General features: G+C 41.0%; 1 protein-coding gene across 1 annotated transcript in view; it reads right to left on the minus strand.

Moving 5' to 3' along the window:
- Nucleotides 1-23594, minus strand: part of TMEM237 (transmembrane protein 237) — a gene marked incomplete at its 5' end in the record, with an annotated part of 58502 nt that overhangs the window by 33815 nt on the left and 1093 nt on the right. The window contains 8 exons of the mRNA XM_082260482.1: nucleotides 1158-1231; nucleotides 2384-2575; nucleotides 3988-4111; nucleotides 9067-9227; nucleotides 12034-12154; nucleotides 15561-15653; nucleotides 17433-17489; nucleotides 20679-20710. Coding sequence (XP_082116608.1) covers nucleotides 1158-1231; nucleotides 2384-2575; nucleotides 3988-4111; nucleotides 9067-9227; nucleotides 12034-12154; nucleotides 15561-15653; nucleotides 17433-17489; nucleotides 20679-20710 — 854 coding nt within the window. The remainder of the gene's footprint in view (nucleotides 1-1157; nucleotides 1232-2383; nucleotides 2576-3987; nucleotides 4112-9066; nucleotides 9228-12033; nucleotides 12155-15560; nucleotides 15654-17432; nucleotides 17490-20678; nucleotides 20711-23594) is intronic.

A 23594-nucleotide genomic window follows, 5' to 3' on the forward strand; every position in this document is an offset into this window, starting at 1 on the left:
CTTTAGGTCTTTTAACAGAACCAAAGTTAAGGTCTTTACCTAACAGAAAACCAAGAAGCACTGTAAATGGGGCAGTAGATGTGAGGCCAGCTTGAACAGACAATATAACCATTACAGACAAAGAAGAACGCCATGTCAAAAATTATTCTAAGCATAGATTACATAGCAAATAACCTTTCTGCAAGTTAAATAAAAACCTAACTATAAAAAGGTTATTATGGATGTGTTAAAATGGATCAGGATACATATTTCTGATGATAATACACCTCGTTTACTAGTTATCTGAAAGGAGATAATCTGTGTCACTAAGGTTGGCCATACATTAAACGATTTTCTTGTATTTTTCTATTAGATTTACCAAAACCATATAATATTAGGTCAAACCTAAACACTTTTACTTTGTATGCAATCAGGCAGGCCATTGTACTACATAGTTTAATGTAAATCTAAAGGACATTGAATAAGAAAATGGTATAATGCATGGGTGTCCAACCTTTTGGCTTCTCTGGGCCACATTGAGTGTAGAGAAATTTCCTCGGGCCGCATATTAAATATATACTATAGTTAAGGTATATAAGTAGTAAAATGCCGCCGCGCCCCCCCGCACTAATTTAACACAACTAGAAGATGATGAAATGAAATGGAATCAGTATACGGAGGTTTACTTCTTCTGAGAGATAATAAAGGAACACTCTAACCACCATGACCACTTCAGTGATTTGAAGTGGTCATGGTGGTAGGAGTCCGAAACACTGCACATGATCCCCTCCCCTCTGAGGCAGACTTTGCCTACTGTTAGTTGGAAGCTGCTGTGACTGTGCCCCCGACCTGACTTCCTTCCTCCACAGCAAAAAAAAAAAAATTGTCAGGGGGCAGTGGGCCGCATTGCCTGAGGTTCCGGGCCACAGGTTGGACATGCCTGGTATAATGTATGGCCAGCTTTACAATGTCCAGTCTGGCTGCAGATATGGATAATAAACATTATAAACTTTACATGATATACTGTAGAAATTTGGACTCATTTTGTATTAAAAGATGGAAGAAGGACTTGGATAAGTCCTGAATAATAATAAAAAATAAATATAAATCACTAAGAAAATATTACTAAATAGTGCATTTATAGTGGTTTGCAGAATTATCCACGCTTATCTACTTACAGAATGATGCCACAGCTGAAGGATCCAATGCAACAAGACCACGGAATGCATTTGATATACTGGCCAGATCAACCCTGGCAACAAATATAAATACATTTAGAGAACTGTACATAACTATCTATACCAGGGGTCTCCAAACTTTCTAAACAAACTTACTGTTCTACTGTTTGGGTAGTAACCAAACAACATTGTATATATTACATTGTTTTTTTTCAGACATGCTTCTATACATTCACTCCTGACAATTGGGCAATACGACCCATGAAACACGTTGAGTTCAAATACAAGATTTATATGTTTGCGTACTGATATTGTCATGTCATATGTTATCTTGCAATACTACGCAATGTAATTATGCCCATGTTCGGATATTGGTATATGCTATATTACCTTGCATGTTGGTTTTACTCAATAAATTTCATACATTTACCATCAGTGACTATTATGTCCACCTCAATTAAAGTCCCGCTCGGCAACTGTTTTTCTTTTTAACTTTCTAAACAAAGGGCCAGTTTACGGTCATTCAGGCTTTAGGGGGCTGGGTTGTGACCAGTGGGAGTAAACAATTCCCCATAATTGGTTTTAGTGGGAGGAATTGTTGATATGAGTGGGGGTAATAATGCCCCATCAATGGTGTCAGTGGAAGGAATAGTGCTCCATCGTTGGTGTCAGTAAAAGGAATAGTGCCCCATCGTTGGTGTCAGAAGAAGGAATAGTGCCCCATCATTGTTGTCAGTGGGAGCAATAGTGCCCCATCATTGGTGTCAGTGGGAGCAATAGTGCCCCATCATTGGTGTCAGTGGGAGGAATGGTACATGGTCACCGGTATCAGCTGGAGGAAAAGTGTGCCAGGGGCCTGATAAAGGCAAGCAAAGGGTCGCATCTGGCCCCCAGGCTACAGTTTGGAGGCCACTGATCTATACTATATACACACATATTCCATAACTAAGCAACAGATGAAGTAACTAGCTTTGATGTAGCTCATAATCAAATACACGTAATGCAATGCTTGATGAAGAGACACTCCAGGACTTGCAGACTGAAAATAACAGAAGCAGGTTTACTGTAGCCAATGTGGGGCTCAGCTCTCTGTCAGGTACGCCACAGAATATAATGGGCAGAACAAACCCACTATAATTGAATTCTCTATTAGCCCTGATGGTGCCATTTCACATGCACACAGCAAACACATCACACACAGCAAAAAGGATTCCTTGAAAAATTACCTGTCAAAGGCAGAAACTGCGCTGAGGGCCAACAAAAAATACAGAAAGCTCTGGGATGGATATGCCAAGTCTTTGTAGATTTCCAGAAGCTTGGGAAGAGTAGTTAGCTGGCTACCAGCAAGTACATAAATGAAAACAATATTCCATACTGTGTAACCAGCAAGGAATCCACTGCAGAAAAGTCCAATCACCCTGTGAGAAAAAAAAAACAAAAACATTTAATTCACATTTCTACGTTAGTTAAAGAAAGGCTATTGCATTGCAAAACCTTGTATTCAAAGAAGCACCCCAAAAATGATTATTTGTGTTGAAAATAGCTGCACAGCAAAACATATCCATTTTAAGTTATTTTAGAAACGCTACAAATATTTTTAAAATGTATCTGTACTTTCTACAGTATCACCATGCCTAATAAGCTAGCCATACTACAATGTGGTTGTACAAATAAGCTGGCCATACTACAATGTGGTTGTACAATCAGTGTACAGCCCTCTTTATATTAACCAAAAACCATTTCATGTAAGAACCTACCTAAAAAATCTATTCAGTCTGTATCCAATCAGGCAGGCCCTTGTGCTACATATCGGTTGGTAGATTTAGGAAATTGTAGCTGTCAGATTGTCATGGGTATGGTCAACCTTCATGCCATTTACCAATGTTAAAATGTTTTACATATGAAGTCCAGTCAACTGTAAAAATTAACCCTGAAGGGATTGCATGAGGAATCGAGGGCATACAATGCGATTAGAGGAGAAGCGTTTTAACCTCAGGCAACGTGGGGGGTTCTTTACTGTTAGGGCTACAAGATTGTGGAATTCTCTACCACAAGATGTGGTTTCTGCAGGAAGTATGGTAGCTCTCAAAAGACTCTTAGACGTACATCTCAAGGATCAGAACATTCAGGGGTATGAGAGATGATTACAGCCACACACACCTACACAGGTTGAACTGGATGGACTATTGTCTTTATTCAACCTCACCTACTATGTAACTATGTATGTATGCATTGCAAAGGTAGTGGCTTTTTTTGCTTAGGGGGTTACGAATAAGCAGCAATACGTACCTAATATGTAACCCCCCCCCCAGCAGTCAGTGCCTTCCTCTGCTCTCTGATGCTCCTGGCATGCAGATGGGCCTTCAATGTTCCTGCATTGTATCTGATGACGTCAGAGAACCTCTGACCGGTTGAGCGGCGAAGAGAAGTGGCTCTACCTGGTCGTACGGCATGGAGGAGCAAGAAATAAGATAAGCATTTTACCTTATTCCTTACACAATAGACCCAATTGGCTTTTAACCCTTGCAGTGCAGGAAGAAGTGGGTGTAGGTGGAGGTTGTTACTGCCTGAAGTTCACAATTCAGCTTTAAATTCTGTTCCTATGTGCAGCCTTTTTCTACTTTTTAGTATGTCAGAGCTAAGTAGGTCTTGAGCAGAAAATATTCATACTTCATAGACTAATAATAAACTCTATAGAATGTCATATACAACAGAGCTTTAGATTAGAGTATCTCTCATTGCCAGAAAAATAGTAAATCGCAATAGTTTTTAAATGTAATAATCTTTATTTGACTGGCGTTCATGTTTAACACAGCATTGGTGACTTTACCTGAAGGCACGATGTACAGTAAGAGAAACGTCCATGCTGGTCCATGTTGGCTTAACATCCAAAAAATCGTCAACTTGTTCTGTGGTTTTGACAATACCAGTTCTGTCCGCAGCTAGAAATTTTCCTAAAAGAACAAAACCAGCTTACTGAGAATTCATTGTGTTCTAATGCTGTAATAGGAATTCAATGTATTCTATTACAAACCTGATGATTACATCTTTCCGTTTTACAAAGAGTTGGCGATTACACCTTACTGTATACACAAAATATATTGGGAGCCTTATATGAATCAGCCACCACACAAATCTGTTGTATTTTCACTGCGATCTACCGGTATGTCTTTCTCTGATATTTTTGTTATTTGCAATGCATAATTCAATTTTAATATGTATGTGTTTTAAACAGAGTTATAACTCCAACCACAATCAAGAGCTCCAACCTAATGAAATGCGAACCTGGAGAAAAGAAATCAGCACCAGTGTGTCTGTTCAGGGGCGTAACTACAGGGGTTGCAATTGCAACCGAGCCCCATGCTCCAGGGGGCCTGTGCAGCTTCCCTGTACACCTGGATAGGAGAGGCGGCGGGGGCAGCATTTTTTTTTTGGGCCCTCAAAAATCCACTTATCAACTATTTGCAGGCAATGTGGGCTCAAGAGACAGCTACTTTGGGCCCCACAACAATGACTGGGCCCGGGGGGACGGGTGCCCCTTTTGCCCTGCAATAAAGACAACCTTGACAGCCTGCGATAACGCGGTCTTGTGACTCATTTGCTTAAATTATCACACTTGGTAAAAAAATTTCCAATTCACACACACACATACACAAAAAAACAAATCATTATGCAGTATTAAACGCAAAATGAAAAATGTGCCAGCAAATATCGGAAATAAAAAAAAAAAAGCTGTTAAGTCCAATTCACAAATGGAACAGAAAGTAAAAAAAATATGCCATATTTATCACCAGGGTTTTGCTGGCGGTATCACATGCGGTATTGCTTAGATGCAGCATGGGGGTCAATAGCTGGTTGTTGAGGAGCAGGCTGGGAAGCCGGTCGCCGTGTCCCTAAAAGTTTTTTGGATAGGGAGATTGTAGATGAATTAGAACACTTGCTCGCCCCCCCCCCCCCCCCCACCTGGCCTTCCAGGCTGCATGCTCAGGTAAGGGTCTGGTGTGGATTTGAGGGACACTCCGTTTTTTTAATTTTTAGTTGTCTGCATGTTTTGTTTACATTCAGCTGATGAGTCATCCATTGTTAACCACTTGCCAACCAGCCACCGTAGTTTTACGCCGGCAGGTCAGCTCGGTTACGTGAAACGACGTACATGTACTTCGCTTCATGTAGTAGTGTGGTAGTAGTGTGGGCGCGCAATCAGTGGGTCTGACTGCCGCAATGTTCGCGGCACCTGCAATCACTCTCCATGGAGACAGAACGGGGGTCTGCCGATGTAAACACGGTAGACCGCTGTTCTGTCAGTGATAAACACAGGGATCCTGTGTTCCTCCTATTTAACACATAAAATTTTATCATTTTTTTCACACAAATAGAGCTTTCTTTTGGTGGTATTTAATCACCTCTGGGTTTTTTATTTCTTACAAAAAAAATGAAAAAAAGTCAGAAAATTTTGAAGTTTTTCTTATTTTCTGTGAGTAAAAAATAAAATTTTATTTAAAATTAATACATTTTTCTCCTTCACTGATGTGCACTGATGAGGCAGCACTGATGGGCACTGATAGGCTGCACTGATGGGCACCGATGAGGTGGCACTGATGAGGAGGTACTAATCTGCCGCACTGATGAGCACTGATAGGTGGCACTGATAGGCGGCACTGATGAGCACTGCGAGGTGGCACTGCTGGGCACTGAGAGGCGGCACTGATGGGCACTGAGAGGCGGCACTGATGGACACTGATGAGTGGCACTGATGGACACTGGAGGGTGGCACTGACGAGCACTGATGAGCAGCACCATCAGTGCCCACACTCATCAGTGCCTAGATGAGCAGGCACTGACTGGCAGCACTATGGGCACTGATTGTGGGCACTGTGGGCACTGATGGTGGGCAGTTATAGCAGTTTATTTCCCTCTTGTGTAATCAGGGCACTGGCGATCAGTGCCCTGATTACATTTCTCTGTGTTCCCTATGAGGAGGAGCCGCTGACAGTGTGTGCCGAGGAGAGCCGAATAACGGCACTTCCTCATTTACATGTGACCGGCTGTGATTGGACGCAGCCGATCACATGGGTAAAGAGTCATGTCATTGACTCTTTACCGAGATCGGGATCGCGCCATGTCCTAGCAACACGGCGCGGTCACGATCGCCGCTCCGCGTGCCCCCGCGGGGGAGAGAGGCTGTTCTGGTGCGCCATCATATGACGGCACCCCAGGATAATAGATACACCGCTCCGCCGTCATTTGACGGCGGGCGGGTAGTAAGCGGTTAAAGCACAAAAAATAAAAATAAAAATCGCAGAGGTGATCAAATATCACCTAAAGAAATCTCTATTTGTGGGGAAAAAAGGACATCAATTTTATTTGGGTACATCGTTGCACAAACCGCGCAATTGCCAGTTAAAGTAACGCAGTGCCGTATCACAAAAAATGGCCTGGTCATTAAGGGGGTAAAACCTTCCGGTCCTTAAGTGGTTAAGGACGCAGCGGCGGCTTCCCGTCTCACTCTTTCACAACCAGCTACTGTCCAATAAATTACTGCATGAAATATGTGGTAAATGTTACATGAAAATATGTGGTAATTATCGCATTACCGTTATTTTACAGCATGAACTATTTACTACCAAATTCTTACTGAATTGAGCATTTGTACAATGCGTTATTTTACTGTCTTTTTTTCTGTCAATATTTAACTCTCAGTGAATTGACCCCAAAGCCATTACGCATAGCTGGATCCCAGCCTTAAAATAAACTGAAATGCAGGGTTATGTTGGTGTGCCGCAACACTTTCTTCCTAGGGGTTACACTATAAATCCAGAGGATGACACTGCCATTGACAGTCTACTGATTCCTTTGAATTTATCCCACCTTTAGCATGCTCCTACTATGGTGTATTTCCTTTCCATAGGCAAAAACTTTTTTTTGACTTGCAATATCCTTTAAGGTACAGGAGGCGTGAACGTTATCATCTATATATATATATATATATATATATATATAAATATATATATTTTGGACCTGTCCGAAAATTTGTAAAATTTATGTAAAATTGTAAGTCAGGATATTTCATTTACTGGTAATGTTTGTGAAGTTGCAGCACTAGCAGTCACCAGTGCAATGGATGTACATGTATTTTATTTACTTACATTTTACTCTTATTTATGTATTAATAGCACTGCTATAGCAGCCACTAATGGGCCGTACACACTATAAGATTTTCTGAAGACTTTTTCCTTTAGACTTACCAAAACCATATAATATGAGGTCAAACCTAAACACTTTCAATTTGTATGCAATCTGTCAGGCCCTTGCACTACATAGAAAAGGTAAATCTGAAGGAAATCTAACCACAAAAGTTGGATAGTGTGTATCCAGCTTAAGGCTATGGATGTACAGTATATGTATTTTATTAACTCACACAATGGCAACAAATTATGCAGCGTGAAGCAGAGTACTTAGAACAATTCACATCAGTTCTTGCCAAACAGCTTACAGTCTAATGTCCCTGCCATACCATAATAAATATAATAATAAACATTATTTATATAGCACCGTTAAGGACTCCAACACAAGAGTCAGCTGAGCCTGTTTAGCGTAATTCCCTGCATATTTCCTCTGCCTGGGCAACCCAGGTGCAGCGTAAAGGCTGTCATTGGCATGAATGGCTGTCCGTATCTGTACTCGTGTATACAGCGTCGTAAACATGAGTGCAGCATATAGGCGTATGCGCGATTACAGCCCTTTGGGAACTTTGACAAATGGACTTTGCCGGCCTGTGTGCAAAAGCCCTAAAAAGGTACCTTCTCAACACGCTTTACAAAAGAAACAAAAAAGAAACCGGTGAAGGCTTATCTAAAGAAGTGTCATAACAGGGGAAAGCCCTGTCCCCACTAGAATGCAGATGGGTTCAATTGATATGTACATTAATTAAACCATTACTAAATCATCTGGGTGAAAGCTGAAGCATTCAAAACAACCCCATGCAAGCAAAAGGACAAACCACATGCAGATGGTTTATTTGGGGAGAACTGAACTCAGGAGCCAGAACTGTTAAAGCGGTTGTAAACCCCAAAAAAAAAAAAAAATAAAACCTGCAAGACAAAGGCATAATGAGCTAGTATGCATCGCATACTAGCTCATTATGTATTACTTACCTTAGAACGAAGCCCCGACACGGACCCCCGGACATCGCCGCGGGCGCTGCCATGATCCCTCGGCGTCTCTTCTGGGTTCGGCGGCTCCGGCGCTGTGATTGGCTGGAGCCGCGATGACGTCACTCCCGCGCGCATGATTTTCCTGGCAAGTTCCCGGCAAGGAAAACTGAAGGTCCCCCCGGACCTTCAGAGCGCATGCGTGCCGGTTTAGAAGATATTAATTGTACCTACAGGTAAGCCTTATTATAGGCTTACCTGTAGGTAAAAGTGTCAAAAAGCGGGATACTACGGCTTTAAGCCTCATACACACGATCAGATTATCGGAAGATCTGTCATCTGTTTTTTGTTGCATGCTAGTCTCATATGGAAAGTGAAGAGATTACTTTCATATGAAAATTCTCGTACGACAGAATTCAACTCCAAAAGTGATGTCATGTGTTGAATTGTTTTGTATGTATTCTTTAGTTTCTGAGCATGCCTAGTCTTGCTCTTATGATTTTTTTCAGACGAAAACTGTACTAATTAAATGAAAAATTGGATGTTGTGTTCCCGTACGATAAAAATTTTATAGCCTGCACATCCAGTTTTTGTCATCCGAAAATTCGTAATCGGCTGTCGGAAGCACTGTGCTAACAACCAGAAAATTGGCAGTTCGTTCATCGGACGAAATTTTACTTCCGATTTTCGTATAGTGTGTACGGGCCTTTAGACTAGAGTACTGATTACTTGGCTATTGTTTTGGCTTCGTTACTTACTGTTTTTTTCTACAAAAAGTTTGCTCACAGGTTGGCTTGTCAGAGAGGGTACAATGAATGCAGGATGATGTTCTGGAATTTTTATTTGTCCGTCAGCAATGATATCTTCATCTTCTACACCCATATCATTAGGGAATTCCTGTTCTGCAGGTCGTGTTTTTCTAATACAGAAAAGGAAGAAAAAATATTATTTAGCAACTTTACTGTGGATTGGATTCTGAGGCCCATAGTTTTTTTTTTTTTTTTTCTACTCTTTTGAAAGAATTTTCATGTTTTTTTTTTTAAATACATAATTTTTCATACGGTACAAAGACAGATGTTTGTGCAAGCATAATAAAATATAGATTATTATTTACTGCCCATTTTCAGCTCCAACATATTACTACTGTACGCAAATTAAAATGCACTGTTCAGAAAAACAAGCATGGACTTTTCAAACATTTCGCTTTTGGAAACACTTCTTCTTTCTTTTTAACTGCACTGTCAACGACCTCTTGCAGGCTGTTGTAACCTCCCTGGCGGTATGATTCTTTCGGATTTTAGGTGCTGAAAGCGGTACCATTATTTTGCATGTAATTCTTAACAATGTGCAGCCCAAACCAACTATTTATATAGGATTTCTTTTTACTGTGCGTTCTTCTTTATGAAGAACGGGTATGATAAAGTTTGAAACACAAAATCCTAAATTATAATATAATAAATAACTATAAAATAATAATATAATAACACTTTTTATTCAATAAATTATAGTAAATAACGTAATCAAAACCACTGACATTTTTTTTTTGTCAAACAAGGATGCAATATTTTTTTTTTCCCCCAAAAAGGATGCAATATTAGTGGTCATATTGCTTCAATAAACGTCCCGGGTGTGGAAAATTTTGAAACAGGGTACAGCGCAAAGTCCAACGTCACAGTCTGGACAGTAGTACCGCGTTTCTTTTCTGATTTTCCATCCGGTGTCGTCGCGCTTGGAACAGCAAACCACACACATCCTTGTGGGTGCAGACTTCTTCTCCGTCGGTGGAATGTGGTCCATAAAATGACGACCGGTCAGGCGTTCGGGGTTCACAACACCAGAAGCACGGCGTTCGGATCTACTTACTGTTGGTGTTTGGTGCCTGAGAAATATGAGCTCAGCAATTTTCCACACAAAGTCTGCATGAACCACAGGCCTGTCACTCTCCTTTTTTAGGAGAATGAATGCATTCCACAAACATTGTTCCAGGAGGTGCCTGAATATTTTTTTATAATATTTTTTCTATTGTTTTTCGCATTGCCGGATAGAAAGTCATGGCCTGGTCAGCTCTGTCCACACCTCCCATGGTGCTGTTCTAATCCAGGACCAGTTGCCGTTTCAGAACATCTTTTCCCCCTTTTGTATGTACCATGACAGTAGCGGTGTTGTGGATGGTACTCATCAGGTAGACATCTTTTTTGTCACGCCATCTCAGTGCCAACATTTTTCCTTTCTGCCAGGCAAATAATTCTCCGGGCTTGAGCTTTTTGTTGGCAAAGTTGGGGGGCATGTCACGCCGGTTAGCTCTGACGGTCCCATACACATCTGTCTTGTGTTGTAGGAGGAACTCAAACAGTTCTGGGGATGTATAGAAATTGTCTGTGGTGACACAGTAACCCTGATCCAGCAGAGGCTCAATCAGCGTCAGAACTGAAGCGGTTGCCATTCCATCGCTGCTGAACCTTTGGTTGAACTTGGTTCCTCTCCCGGTGTATAGTACCAAATTCCAAATATATCCAGAGCTGGATTCACACAGCATAAATGATTTTATGCCAAAGCATGCTCACTTGGATGCAATATATTGAGTCTCCCTTTATAGGCCATTAGACTTTCGTCTATACAAATGTCTCTTTCTGGGACATAGGACTCCTGGAAATTTTTCAAAATTAGTTGGTAAATGTCCCAGATCTTTTTGAGCTTCTGAGCTGGATGAGAAGTCTCATCAAATTCGTCATTATTGGTAAAGTGCAAATACTTCATAATGAGCGAAAATTTGTACTCCGACATAACGGTGCCAAAAAAAAGGAGTGGCCAATAATTTGTTGGTGGTCCAATACCACTTCTGCAGGGGTTTCCCCACCACTCCCTGCAGAATAATTAGGCCCAGAAATTTCCAGATGTCCGCTCTAGTCACGGGTTCCCATATCCTGCTCCTTGAAAACCGCCGATGCTCTGCAGCTTGTTGCTCCTGGTACCGATTGGTTTCCACAACAATTTTTTCGATAACCTCATCGGTCAAAAAAAGTTGCAGGTATGCCAAGGGGTTGTCCTCCTCAACATCCACTTTGATACCAGGTGCTCCGGTAAACAGGAACCTTGGGGGCGCTACGTGTTCCGTACCGCAGTCGATCACGCATCAAGTCCGCACATCGCTCGGCACAGTCACAGCATCGTCGCTGAAATCACTTTCTGCGTCGGATGACGAACTTCCCCACGAATCGCTGTCACTCCACTCTGCAAGCGATTCAGTATCGCTGTCGCCCAGCAGGTCATATACCACTTTTGAGGTTGCGGCGAGCTTGTTTGATGCCATGGTCGCTCTGCAGTGTCCAGACACAAGGTACAGGAAAAATGCAGGAAGTGCAATGGAGAAAGCACTGGGGGGCAATCAAAGGTCAATTTATTTTATTTAGGATTACAGTGTATCAGTGTGTTTGTGCATATACTTTTTTGAATTTTCCGCCGGTTCCACCCCCCTGCGGACGGGAGGAAGCTCCGCAGCCGCTCACCGCCGAGATATATTGCTGGATCCCAGTAAGTAAAACCTCTACCAGGATCCAGCGATCTTCCTAGCGGTACCCCAAGTGTGACTCGGGGTTACCGCTTTTGGCTCTAAAATTTAACCCTGAGTCACTCTCGGGAATACCGCTAGGAAGGTTAAGTAACACTGAAGAAGATTGCTGCTTCTATATGAAGACAAGGTGTTACACCATCAATTATACACTCACTTTGCTCTCCGGCGAGGTTTACGAACAACCCCTTCCTCTGACATTGGGTAATCCGTGCCATTGCCATTCTCCACTATTGATGAGCTGTTAAGAGTTTGATTGGTAAATGAAGTTTCAGCATCTGAAAAAGAAAGAAAGAAAGAAAGAAAGAAAGAAAGAAAGAAAGAAAGAAAGAAAGAAAGAAAGAAAGAAAGAAAGAAAGAAAGAAAGAAAGAAAGAAAGAAAGAAAGAAAGAAAGAAAGAAAGAAAGAAAGAAAGAAAGAAAGAAAGAAAGAAAGAAAGAAAGAAAGAAAGAAAGAAAGAAAGAAAGAAAGAAAGAAAGAAAGAAAGAAAGAAAGAAAGAAAGAAAGAAAGAAAGAAAGAAAGAAAAGAAAGAAAGAAAGAAAGAAAAGAAAGAAGTTTTTGTCATACATTTAGAAATGAAAAAAAGAACATTTGTTATGGCATTCTTCTGTTTTTTGCAAGTTGGTCCATGGGACAAAGGACCTCTTTGTGCATACCCAGGGTGGTCAGAAACAGCTAGGCTATTTCCATTTAAATTGAAAGTCTACTTTTGGGAATCAAATCCTTCAGAGCTCAGCTGATGCACAGTTAGTATTCTAATATTTAACTGTGTACTCCAATGGCAAGATCCAGAAGCAAGGTCCATCCTTATTACTATAGACTGATCTAGGGGACCCTTTAATTCTTTTTTGGATTTACAAATAGAACAAAACCGTTTGGACACTTGGCTACAGATTGTAAAGTAACTCCATTGCTTAAAGTGGTTTGAAAGGCTAAAGGTATTTTTTTTTTAACTAAATGCATTCTATGCCTTAAGGTAAAAAAAACCTTCTGTGCAAGAGGATCCCTCCAGTCCCACCTTATACTTACCTAAGCTTGATCTCGATCCAGCGATGTGAAAAAGACACGTGCAACATGTTTATTATTTTGATTTTAAAAAAATGGAAGCTTTAGTATCACTTTAAATAATACTGGTCAAAAAAGGTACCCCCCTACAAATAGGATATTTGATATTTGCCTCACCCAGGCCGCCAATTGCTGCACTACTGCAAAGAAACCATTGTTTGAAGACTCTTCTGAATTCAACACTTCTCTGTTGCTTTTCTGGTGCACCAATGTGCTATGGTTTCTCCCACAAGCCCCTGCAATACTAATATGCCTTGTAGTGATCTAGGGGTGGGTGGATGGAATAAAAGCATAGAGCAAGGAAACAAGAATCTGACACTCCCAAAAGTGTTGGATTCAGAACATCCTGAGGTGATTATTAAAAGTCTTTTTTGGCAGGAGACACGTTTCTAACCATTTTTATTTAGCGAGAGAGTCAATGTAACCTAAACTGCAAATGATCCAGTTACTAGATAAAAGGACTGGAGCCCCGCATAGGAATAAGCAGCTGTGCTCCAACCTGCCAGTGTTTACCTACCATCAGTCTGATACATAGGTGCCCTGGCCAATCCTGTCAACACCACACCCCCATACAAGATATATACAAAAGTGGGAAGAGCAAGAGCAACAGGCTGTCTGTTGAAGGGGATACGTGGCGTGGCATCTGATGTCTGCTTTTTTGGGGGACCATAGGCAATTGCTTAAGGTACCTCTTGGACTCTAATACACCTATCTCTCCCTTTCCTCCGATTACTCGGTGATTGGATGTGTAGTATTTGGTCTTCTCTTCCCTTTCGCCAATTTGGGAATGAGTTTTATGTAGTACATTGCTGCAGTGAAAGGATAGTTTTTGGTTCGTTATCACCCCCTGCCCTTATTGGATATCCTGAGAGTGGGTCCTCCCATTTACGGGGTGAAATTTATCTAGCCCCTTGATGCCTCGTAGTTTCTAGTGGTTATGTGCAAATAGCTGTGATTTCCTCCAATAAGAATCGCATCCACAATTGTATTTAACCCATCTGAACCCTCTCTAAAAACACCCATGAAGAAGCCAAAAGGCAAAACGCGTTTGAGTCCCGCCCTCTGCACTCACTGGATACCTCGTTATACATTTGATGTGGAAAGGGTAGGAACCCCTTAGCTTGAGGGTGGTGTGGTTATGGGTTACTCTGGTGTAATGCTATATACCCAGGGCTTTTTTTCAGTGGGAACGCGGGGGAACGCAGTTCCGGCACCTCCAGCCCTGAATGTATGTAATAGCAAGGGTTGCTGGGGTGTCTATTGATTGAGGGATCTATTCTAGATGGAGGGGGATCTAGTTTTGCAGAGGGGTCCATTGTTACTGAGGAGGTCTATTGTTGCTGGTGGGGGACCTACTGTTGTCGGGAGTCAATTGTTGCTGGGAGATTTCTACTGTTGAGGGAGGGGTCTATTGTTGGCTGACAGAGAATCTATTGATGTTGGCTGTGGGGGGGGGGGGGTCTATTGTTGCTGCCTGTATTCTATTGTTGCTAGGGGAGAAATTTTGTTGCGGGTGGTCCATTGTTATTAGGGGGATCTATTGTTGCAAACGGGGGGGAAGCTATTGTTACTGGCTGCTGGGGAAACTATTTTACTTCTTTTTTTTGTTATCAATACCAAATTCCAAACAAATTACTCAGCATCACAAAATTATATGTGGTTCTGTATTCTCTAAAAGGTCAGCACTAGGAGGTGAGTAGGGGGTGGAACCACGAATGGTGCTCAGAGGAGGGTGGGGGCGGTAAACTCAGTGACTCGGAAATGGGGAGTTCCTGCACCTATTTTCTGAGAAAAAAAAGCCCTGTATATTCCACAATCTGTTCTTAATTTTATGTCTCCAATGATTGGAGCTTTATTAACCTTATGTTTGTACTTAATAAAGCAATAATTGTATACTACACGTATGTGTATTTTCAGTAGTACTCAAGGGGGAGATCAACACCTACCATCAGTCCTTTATATGAACTCCAGGCAGACAAATACATCAGACAAATACACCCGTGCAAAGATTAAAGCTGGATACACACTATACAACTTTTGTTGTTAGATTTCCTTTAGATTTACCTTCAACTATAGAGTGCAAGGGCCTGCCTGATTGCATACAAATTAAAAGTGTTTAGGTTTGACCTCATATTATATGGTTTTGTTAAATGTAAAGGAAAAAAATCTAAAGACGATTGTATAGTGTGTATGGCCCATTACTAGATAGCACAGCCAGGTTGGTTACCTGACTTTGTCTGTTACAGTTAAGCAGTAGAACATGGTTTTCTCCCTGCCCCTCAGCCCATGGCTGGACAATACCAGAGCACTAACAGATTGGTGATGTCATCGCTTTATGCTCTCTTCCTATCAGCAAGTTCCTTGTCAACTTATGTGCATTGAGTGCACCCAATTGGCTCCTAGTGCTGCAACTCCCTCTCCCAGAGTGTTGGGGATGACAGGAGGCTGATATCAAGACAGATTCAACTACTTACTATTGATTTTTTTCATGTAATTGACAACTGCATGAATTGGTGCTTTTAAATATGCCCAAAGTTCAGCATTACATTTTATCTTGGCTATATGAATGCTTTCATAATAGAAGTAGAAACAATTAAGCAATTGTCCAAACGACAAACCTATCAGTTTTTTCTTTTTCTTCTTTCGCCTTTCAGGTGTAAGAGGTTCTCTGCTTTCAGAGGGTCTTAAATCTGCGTCTTGTACAGTATCGTCTGAAAAAAAAGGAAAAAATCTGTATGCAAAGTGATTTTTCTTCCATGCAAAGCTGGGAAGGGGAAGTCATGCAGGAGTAGTCATCAATGTTTCCAACCAAACTGCAAAACTCTTGTGCAACAAATGCTAAATTGTACAGATATTCAAATGTAAAAATCAAACTTTTTATACCTATGATGTACTGCTATTTTTTTTTCTTTTTTAAACATACATACACATGATAGTATATACCTATTTTGCTGCATATTTTAAAATGAGTTGGAAGATCAGATGATCGCTAAATGCCATTGTTACACACAACTGGAATGATTGCAGTGTTATGCCAGGGCAATTAAGTCCGCTGGTCAGTGCCAGGACAAGGTCATCTAGCGCCCAGGGCAAAGATGCCAAAATGCACTCCCCCCATTATGTGCGAGCTTAGGGGATCCTACCCCCAGTAGTCTTCCGCTTGTCAAAAGGAGAGTTATATTTTTGGAGTGGAGTGAGTGCAAGAACTGAACTGGCTCTCTACTGCTCTCCTCACTGCTCCCAGCGCTTGGCTGGCAGGTGTAGTACTGCATCTGTCACTACTCCTGTCAGGCATATAATCAGAATGGCAGCGCTCCCATCCCTGCAGTATACAACTGCACCCAGGGCAGCTTCCCTTCCTGCCCACCCCTTATCCCAATCCTGCCGCTGGTACCTCTAAGATTTCCATTAAGAAAAAATCCTCACTCCTTTTCCTCAAAACTAACCACTATCGAAATGCAGGGTCTTCTATTACTCATGGTGAATGACCAGCTCTTTATGAAGTGGAGTCTCTAGTTGGCGGTCTCTGCCTGAACAGTCAATCAGTGCTATCACCTTAAACAGATCACAAAACATTTGCCTGGAGCTCGCAGAACAATTTGCTCTGAGCTGGCAGTCACCAGGAATCTGGAGAATCCCAATCCAGAAAAAAGTGGTGTATTTGCTTCTGTCATTTAAACTATTAAAAACTGATAAAAGAGAAGTTTGGGGTTGTTTTTGTTTTTTCTTAATCATACTTAGCTACATGGATGCAGCATTGGTCCAATGCTGCATCTGTCCCCCGCCAGCTCTAACACCGAGAACCGAGTGATCAAACACTGTCGATCGCTCGGTTCTCACAGCTCCCTGAGCATCGAGCTGGTGACTATCAGTCACCTCTATCTGCTCTCTGCCTCCTCACTCACTGGAGCGCTGGGCTGTGGAGGGGGCAGGAGCGGGCAGCTCAGACTCCTAGCGGATCACTGAGATGCTGTGCCAAGTACAAGTCCAGGCATGTGGGTGGATCCTGACTTCATTGTTGCGATCTTGCCCGAGCCTGGATAGGCTCTTTGACGTCAGCCAACAGCAGGCTTCAGCCCACTGTCTGATGAAACGGGTCACAGGAGTGCAGAACGAAACTTTAATGTTATCATACTGATTGCATGGAATCACTTGATGTTATGCATTACTTCCATTTGTACCAGTGCAAAAAACTCCACTGCTTATTCTCCATTTATGATCAGATTTCCTTCTTTGTTTTGTATTCACTGACCCAGTGTTCTTACCTTTACAATTAGATGTAAAAATTGCTGGTGAATCCTAACAAATGATGTTTACCTTGTTCTGCCTTGTCTTTAAAAATAGCCCCCTAAGATATAAAGAGCAATCTAGATAAGTTCTTAGATTCACTATCCTGGGGTGAGTTGTACATTTCTAATTTCTGCAAATTGAGTATATGTCCTTTTTATAAAAACAAATGTGTTAGAAGTATAAAATTATTAATGTCTTACCCAGTGTACTGCTTGTCTTTGACTTTTTCTTTCTTGGGCGACCAATGGGAATTTCATCTGCAAGAAATAAAATTAAGTATAGATAGGATTAAATACTGTAATCAATATACAGTACTTATTTGCATGAAAAGTCCCTATACAATCTCTGTCTGGGCAGCCCAGACCAACTCTGTTTTTATCCTATATTTAATGGATTTAATTTACTAAAATAAAATAAGCTTTTCACTTTTCAAGCAAATTTTCCCTTAGCTTAGCGAATGAGGTGAAGATCTGCTAACTTTCCTCATCTAATTAGGTACTAGCAAAAATATATATTTTTTCTTTCCTTGCATGTGATTTGGTATTCTTTGCAAAGTGAATTTCCACCATGTTCACTAAGCTAAAGGGAAATTCCCTTGCAAAGTGAACAGCCATTGTTAATCAACACCAATGTCTTTCAAGTCTGTGCATGTGATGGCTCAAGGATGGGTATGGGCATACCTATACCTGAAATTCAGTATTGTTGGTAACTTTTACCCTGGATGGAATTCTTTTGAATAAAAAATAGAGAGATCTAGAGCCCATTCACACTAGCACGACTTGTGAGGCGACTTGTGTCGCCCCAGGTCGCTTGACATAACAAAAGCAATGTTAATCAATCAGTGCCGTCTTAATTGGCACTACTGAAGTCGCTCTGACTTCAGAAAAGGGTCCTGTACTACTTTGAGGCGACCTGTGATCAGACTGTCCCATATACTTCAATGGGAGTCGCCTCCTTATCTTAATTGAAGCGACTTGTTATCAGACTTTCCAGGAAGAAGAAAGAGATTAGCCAGGCATTCCCCACAGACAAAGTCGCCTGTCTCTCCAAAGTAGTGCACAAGTCTCTTCCAAGTCTCTTCCAAGTCTCTTCACAAGTCTCTTCACAAGTCTCTTCACAAGTCTCTAAACAAGTCTCTAAACAAGTCTCTAAACAAGTCTCTAAACAAGTCTCTAAACAAGTCTCTAAACAAGTCTCTAAACAAGTCTCTAAACAAGTCTCTAAACAAGTCTCTAAACAAGTCTCTAAACAAGTCTCTTCAAGTCACGGGGCGACTTTCTGGTCGCGGTAGTGTGAACTGGCTCTTAGAAAAATAGAGATTCTTTAAAATGTAAGCAAACAAACAACTGAATACCAGGAGCTAAATAATAAGGCTAGGTTTGCACTGCTGCAATACGATTTTGATCTGGTTTTTAGTGCGATTATATAATGCTACTTGGATGCAACTTTAATAAGGCTTATAAAGTCTAGAGACCAAAATCGCACTGAAATTGCACCAAAGTAGTACAGGATCCTTTTCGAAAATGGCTCTGTGCTGAGTCACACTGATGTGCTGAGTTGCTCTTTGCTGAGTCGCACTGATGTGCTGAGTTGCCCTGTGCTGAGTCGCGTTAAAAACAATGGGAATTCCCTTGACTCTGTGCGGCTCAAGTTGCATCTGAAATTGCACTAGTGTGAACCAGGCCTTAGAGTCAACCAATTGCACCAATCTATTCATTAGTCAAAAAGCAACCCTAGGCAATTTGGTAAATTTCCTTTTTTGATTCTTTACAAAGTTATAACAAACAATGCCTACGTTTGAGGTCTGGAATGCAGAAGTACTTTAACTTACCCTGAAATGAGCTTTGGCAATAAAATAGGATTTCCGTGTGATTGCATGAAAAACAGAAAAAAAAAATCAAATGCGAGGAGGAAACAAATATATAATAATAATAATAATAAATAAAGAACTGTAACAGATTACAGGGGTAAATTTTGGCCCCTAGCTGAAGCTATTTCTCTACAGAGAGGGATATATCGGAAGATCATTCATTGCAGGGGCTGGTACATTTGCAGCCATCTTTTTAAGTGTGTTACATGCACTATATTTTTATTACAAGACCTGAACCTAGTGTGAACCTGGCATACTCAAATCAAAGGAGCAAGCAAATAATAAATACACATTTAATCCAGTTTTGTATTGAATGCATTCATTAAAAAACATAGTTAAATATAGGCTATATGAATATTATAAAGACTCACTATATGCAGAATGTCCTCATCTACTTACCTAGCTCTGTTTTCACTAAACATAAAGGGATTATTGGCACCTATATCTGGAATATACATTTTATAACTACAACAAAAACTCGGTCTGTTTTTTACTGCTAGCCACGGCCCCAATAAAGAGATTTTCCCTCATTTTCCGCCCTGCTGACAACAGTTTTACCGGACAGGAAGTGAGAGGAAATCTACAACAGGGACACACACAAAAATGGAAGGGTTTTAGCCTTCTACTACCCTACAATATAAAGCATTTTTCATTCTGTCTTTGTTGATGTTGGAGAGTTCAGCTCACTTGTTGAAATCTGTTTAAACGTTGTCATCAGGACCAGAAGCAGTAAAATCTGACAGGGGTTCTAATCCAGCCTTTTTCAGCTGGGGTGCCTTGAGGTTTCTCAGGGGGTGCATTGGCAAAATGCCTAAAAATTGACCAAAAATTGTATACAAGCCGCTGGATGGATGAAATCTGCCTTTTAGTTACACAAAGCCACAGGTTTTCATTGTACACAATAACAACCTTCTAGCTGTCAACCTTCTAACGAGCAATGACATCATCATTTAATAAGGAGGATGGAAGTTGCCTGCATATCATCCTTGTTTGACACCCCCCTTGCCTTTGTCCATCAGCTTTGTGGTCTCATTAGCTAAGTGATAGAGAAAAACTGAGGAAGAAGAGAAACATTGGAATACTAGTCAGTACCAGTTTGCAAAAGTGTGTCCTATGTATATTCAGGGCCGTCTTTAACACAGGGCAAAAGGGGCAGCTGCCCAGTTATTGTTGTGGGGCCCAAAGCAGCAGCCCCTTGAGCCCACACTGCTGCAAATAGGTAATAAGTGGATTTTAGAGTGCCCAAGAAAATATTTGCAGAGGGTCCAATCAATATTAAAGACTGCTCTGCGTATATTGATGTTGCTGCATTATGTAAAACTATCAGAATAGTTTTTACATTTTAGAATGGGGCACCTAAAAACGGTCCATAATTTTGGAGGGTGCCTCGAGATTGTCTATCATTTTAGAGGGTGCCTTGACTGAAAAAAGGTTGAGGAAACAATGTTCTAATCTATCCTTACGCTATCCAAAAACTAAGGTTGACATACGCTTTAACATATGCATTTCAAATAAATATTTTGTTCCCAATTTTCAGCAATTCGTATCTATTTTTAAAAGTTGTAATTTGCAGTACCTTGGCATTGGCGGAAGGGCACGTGGCGGTGCCTGGAAAGGAAAATCATTACACAGTTAATATTCTTTATTAAACAAAACTATTCTTGCCTACATACGATTTCAAAAATGTCAAGTACAGTACTGATCATTTGATTTGCCCCAGCAGATTTTCAGGGAAGGACCAAATGGATCAGAGATCAGAGTGAGCAGGTATTTCTATATGTAAACAGATGTTCCCATTCGGGGGGAGATTTTGCAAAAGCCTCTTTGGCAATTTAAATTTGATATATATGAAGATATGTTGTACAAATTGCATTGGACTGTTAGCTTGTTATCCATGTATGCTGGGGGCAAATGCCCCCCCCCCCTTTTTGACAACAGATCTTTGGAAGCATCGTTGTGATGAGCATGAGAATGTTCCTTTTGTAATAAGTTTGTATTGTTCCTTTTTGCAAATGTGAAAATATATAAATAAAAAAAAAAAAAAACACACAGATGTTCCCTATTGCAGCTCCAAAATCTCCATACGAATCTTACAGCAAAATCCTGACACTGCTACGAAATTTTGCCAGCAATCATACTGTGCTAACGACCACTGATACATCCAGGAACGGACACTTCCATACACTTAATTTGGAGACGGAATAATTCACTTTTTCTATGTTATGCTGAAACGCAGTCAAAGGGTTGCAGCTACATCGGTGACGCCAATAGTAAAACTTTTGTGCAGACCACAAGACAAGCATCTATTCTTTTGAAAAACAAAAATAGTTCTATAAAATTAAAGTAGATTATTTATTTACAAATGCATAAAGTTCCCCAGACTAAAGAGAAACAGAAAAATGAAATTCACGCACTTACCACTTGCTTTTTTCCCATTATCAAAAGTCAATGCTCATGTAGGATGCTGGAGAGTTCCTTTACACAACACAGCTAAACGCAGATCTCCTTAATCCCCCCTCCCTCCCGAAATATCCCTTTAGATAAACTCCTGGATTATAAAGGTTAGAACCTTCTGTCCTTTATGAAACAGGTCACAGCCTTTATACAACCAGAAGAGACAATCATCACAACAACAATGGCTAACAATCCCTGTACTTGTCAGAATCTACAGGACTCTGGGATTTATTCATTACAAATAGAACCACTGAACATAACCAGATCCGCTATAAAATTAAATTCAACATTTTCTTTTCCTTCCTTGTTTTTATTTATCCTTCCTTTAGGTTCAGCACTAAAATTTAAAAAATGTTTTTTTTTTTTTTTAAATAAGGTAAACATGATATTTTGAATATTAAAGTATCACAAAACCCACATCATAAAAAAAATATCCAGAAATGCTGTATTACATGCTTTCCATACGTTTTCTGTATTCTGCAAAAATCCTGGTTGATCCTGCGGCTCTCTATCTCCCCCTTCTGTTCATGTCCCCAATTCAGCTAGGGATTTTGAAGAGCTGTGTTGGCAGCTCTGCACATGCTCAGTTTCCTGAGAGTTTCTATGCTGAGCATTTCCTCCCCATCATATCTGAGCAAATCATCTGACTACAGAGTCACACATGTGGCTGTATACACAGTGGTAAATGGCAGCCCACTCCCTCTCTCCTCCTCCATGCTCACTAACCAGCTAAACACAATGGAGGCAGGATGTTACATGTAGATTGATGGAGGCTTCACCTCCCTCTCATTCTAAGACACAGGCTGGAGGGGCATGACACAGTCTGTGACTGGCAGAAATGGGCAAAATAATAATTTAATAATGATAATTTAATTTCAAATACAGTATATATATTTGTATGCTATTTTAACAGTTTATTGATATTTATTTTGACTCTGTATTCCAAAGGTTGCGTTTTTTTTTCTTTAACCAGAGGACTAAAAGCTCCTCCTGCTTATGTTTCCCTGAAGACAGGCTGGGTGAGATCTGGTGTGTCTTTCAGGGTGTGTTTAATATAATTTTAATATTTATTGCTATAAGCAGGTAGCAACCTCCAAACAGAAAATAATATTTTTCCAGGCTCCTGCTACAGCTGGATGACTTAGAGGGTGGACCTCACTCCTGTTCTAGCTCCAGCAGAGATGAGCTGATGTCCCTACTAGTCAGCCACATACATGCTTCCAACTAGCATGCAGGTATTGCTACTACCTTTATTAGAAAGCCCAGCATGCTTATAAACTGAGAGCCATAGATGCACCTGCTAGTAAGTGTTTAATTCGTTAATGAAGATTATATACACTGTACAAATAACTGAACTTGATTATATTGGTGAACCTAAAATAAATTGATTTTTTTTTTAAGTTGTAAACCTCAGAAATTAAATATAAACAAAACATATCCCTCTATAGTGTGTACTTGTCTTGAATAAAGTGATTGTAAAAGCTTGCTTTTTATTTTTAAAAATAATAAACATGTCATACTTACCTGCTCTGTGCAATGGTTATGCACAGAGCAGCCCTGATCCTCCTTTTCCGGGGTCCCCTGCTGGCATTCCTGGCTCCTCCCCTCACCCTGTGCCCCCAAAGGAAGCTGCTTCCTATGGGGGTACTCGTGCTTGCTCGATCCTGAGCCAGGTTGCTTGCATCTTTTCAGATACACAGCCCAGATCAGCCCCGCCCCCTGTTCCCCACTGACAGGTTTCGACTGATGGCAGCGGGAACAGCTCCTTTTAGCTTTACAACCACTTTAAGAGCACCAAGTGTAATTTCTGTCTGCTGCCTCGTTCCTCTGCTATCAGCATGAGGCACTTCTTACAAGTTTTCCTGACACCAAGAGAATAAAAGTGACAAGGGAAGGACCTCCAGCTGATTGACAGCCTCAGCTATGCTCCTGTGTTTGTGTGGGGAGGGGGGGGGGGTGTCTCCTCCCTCCAATCAGCTGTCAGAGCTCTCCTCACTGAGCTCTGCAGAGTGTAACTTCAGCTCTCTGCCCCCTTTTT

Source organism: Pelophylax lessonae (assembly GCF_965119305.1).
Source record: "Pelophylax lessonae genome assembly, chromosome: 6".
Classification (NCBI taxonomy): Eukaryota; Metazoa; Chordata; class Amphibia; order Anura; family Ranidae; genus Pelophylax; species Pelophylax lessonae.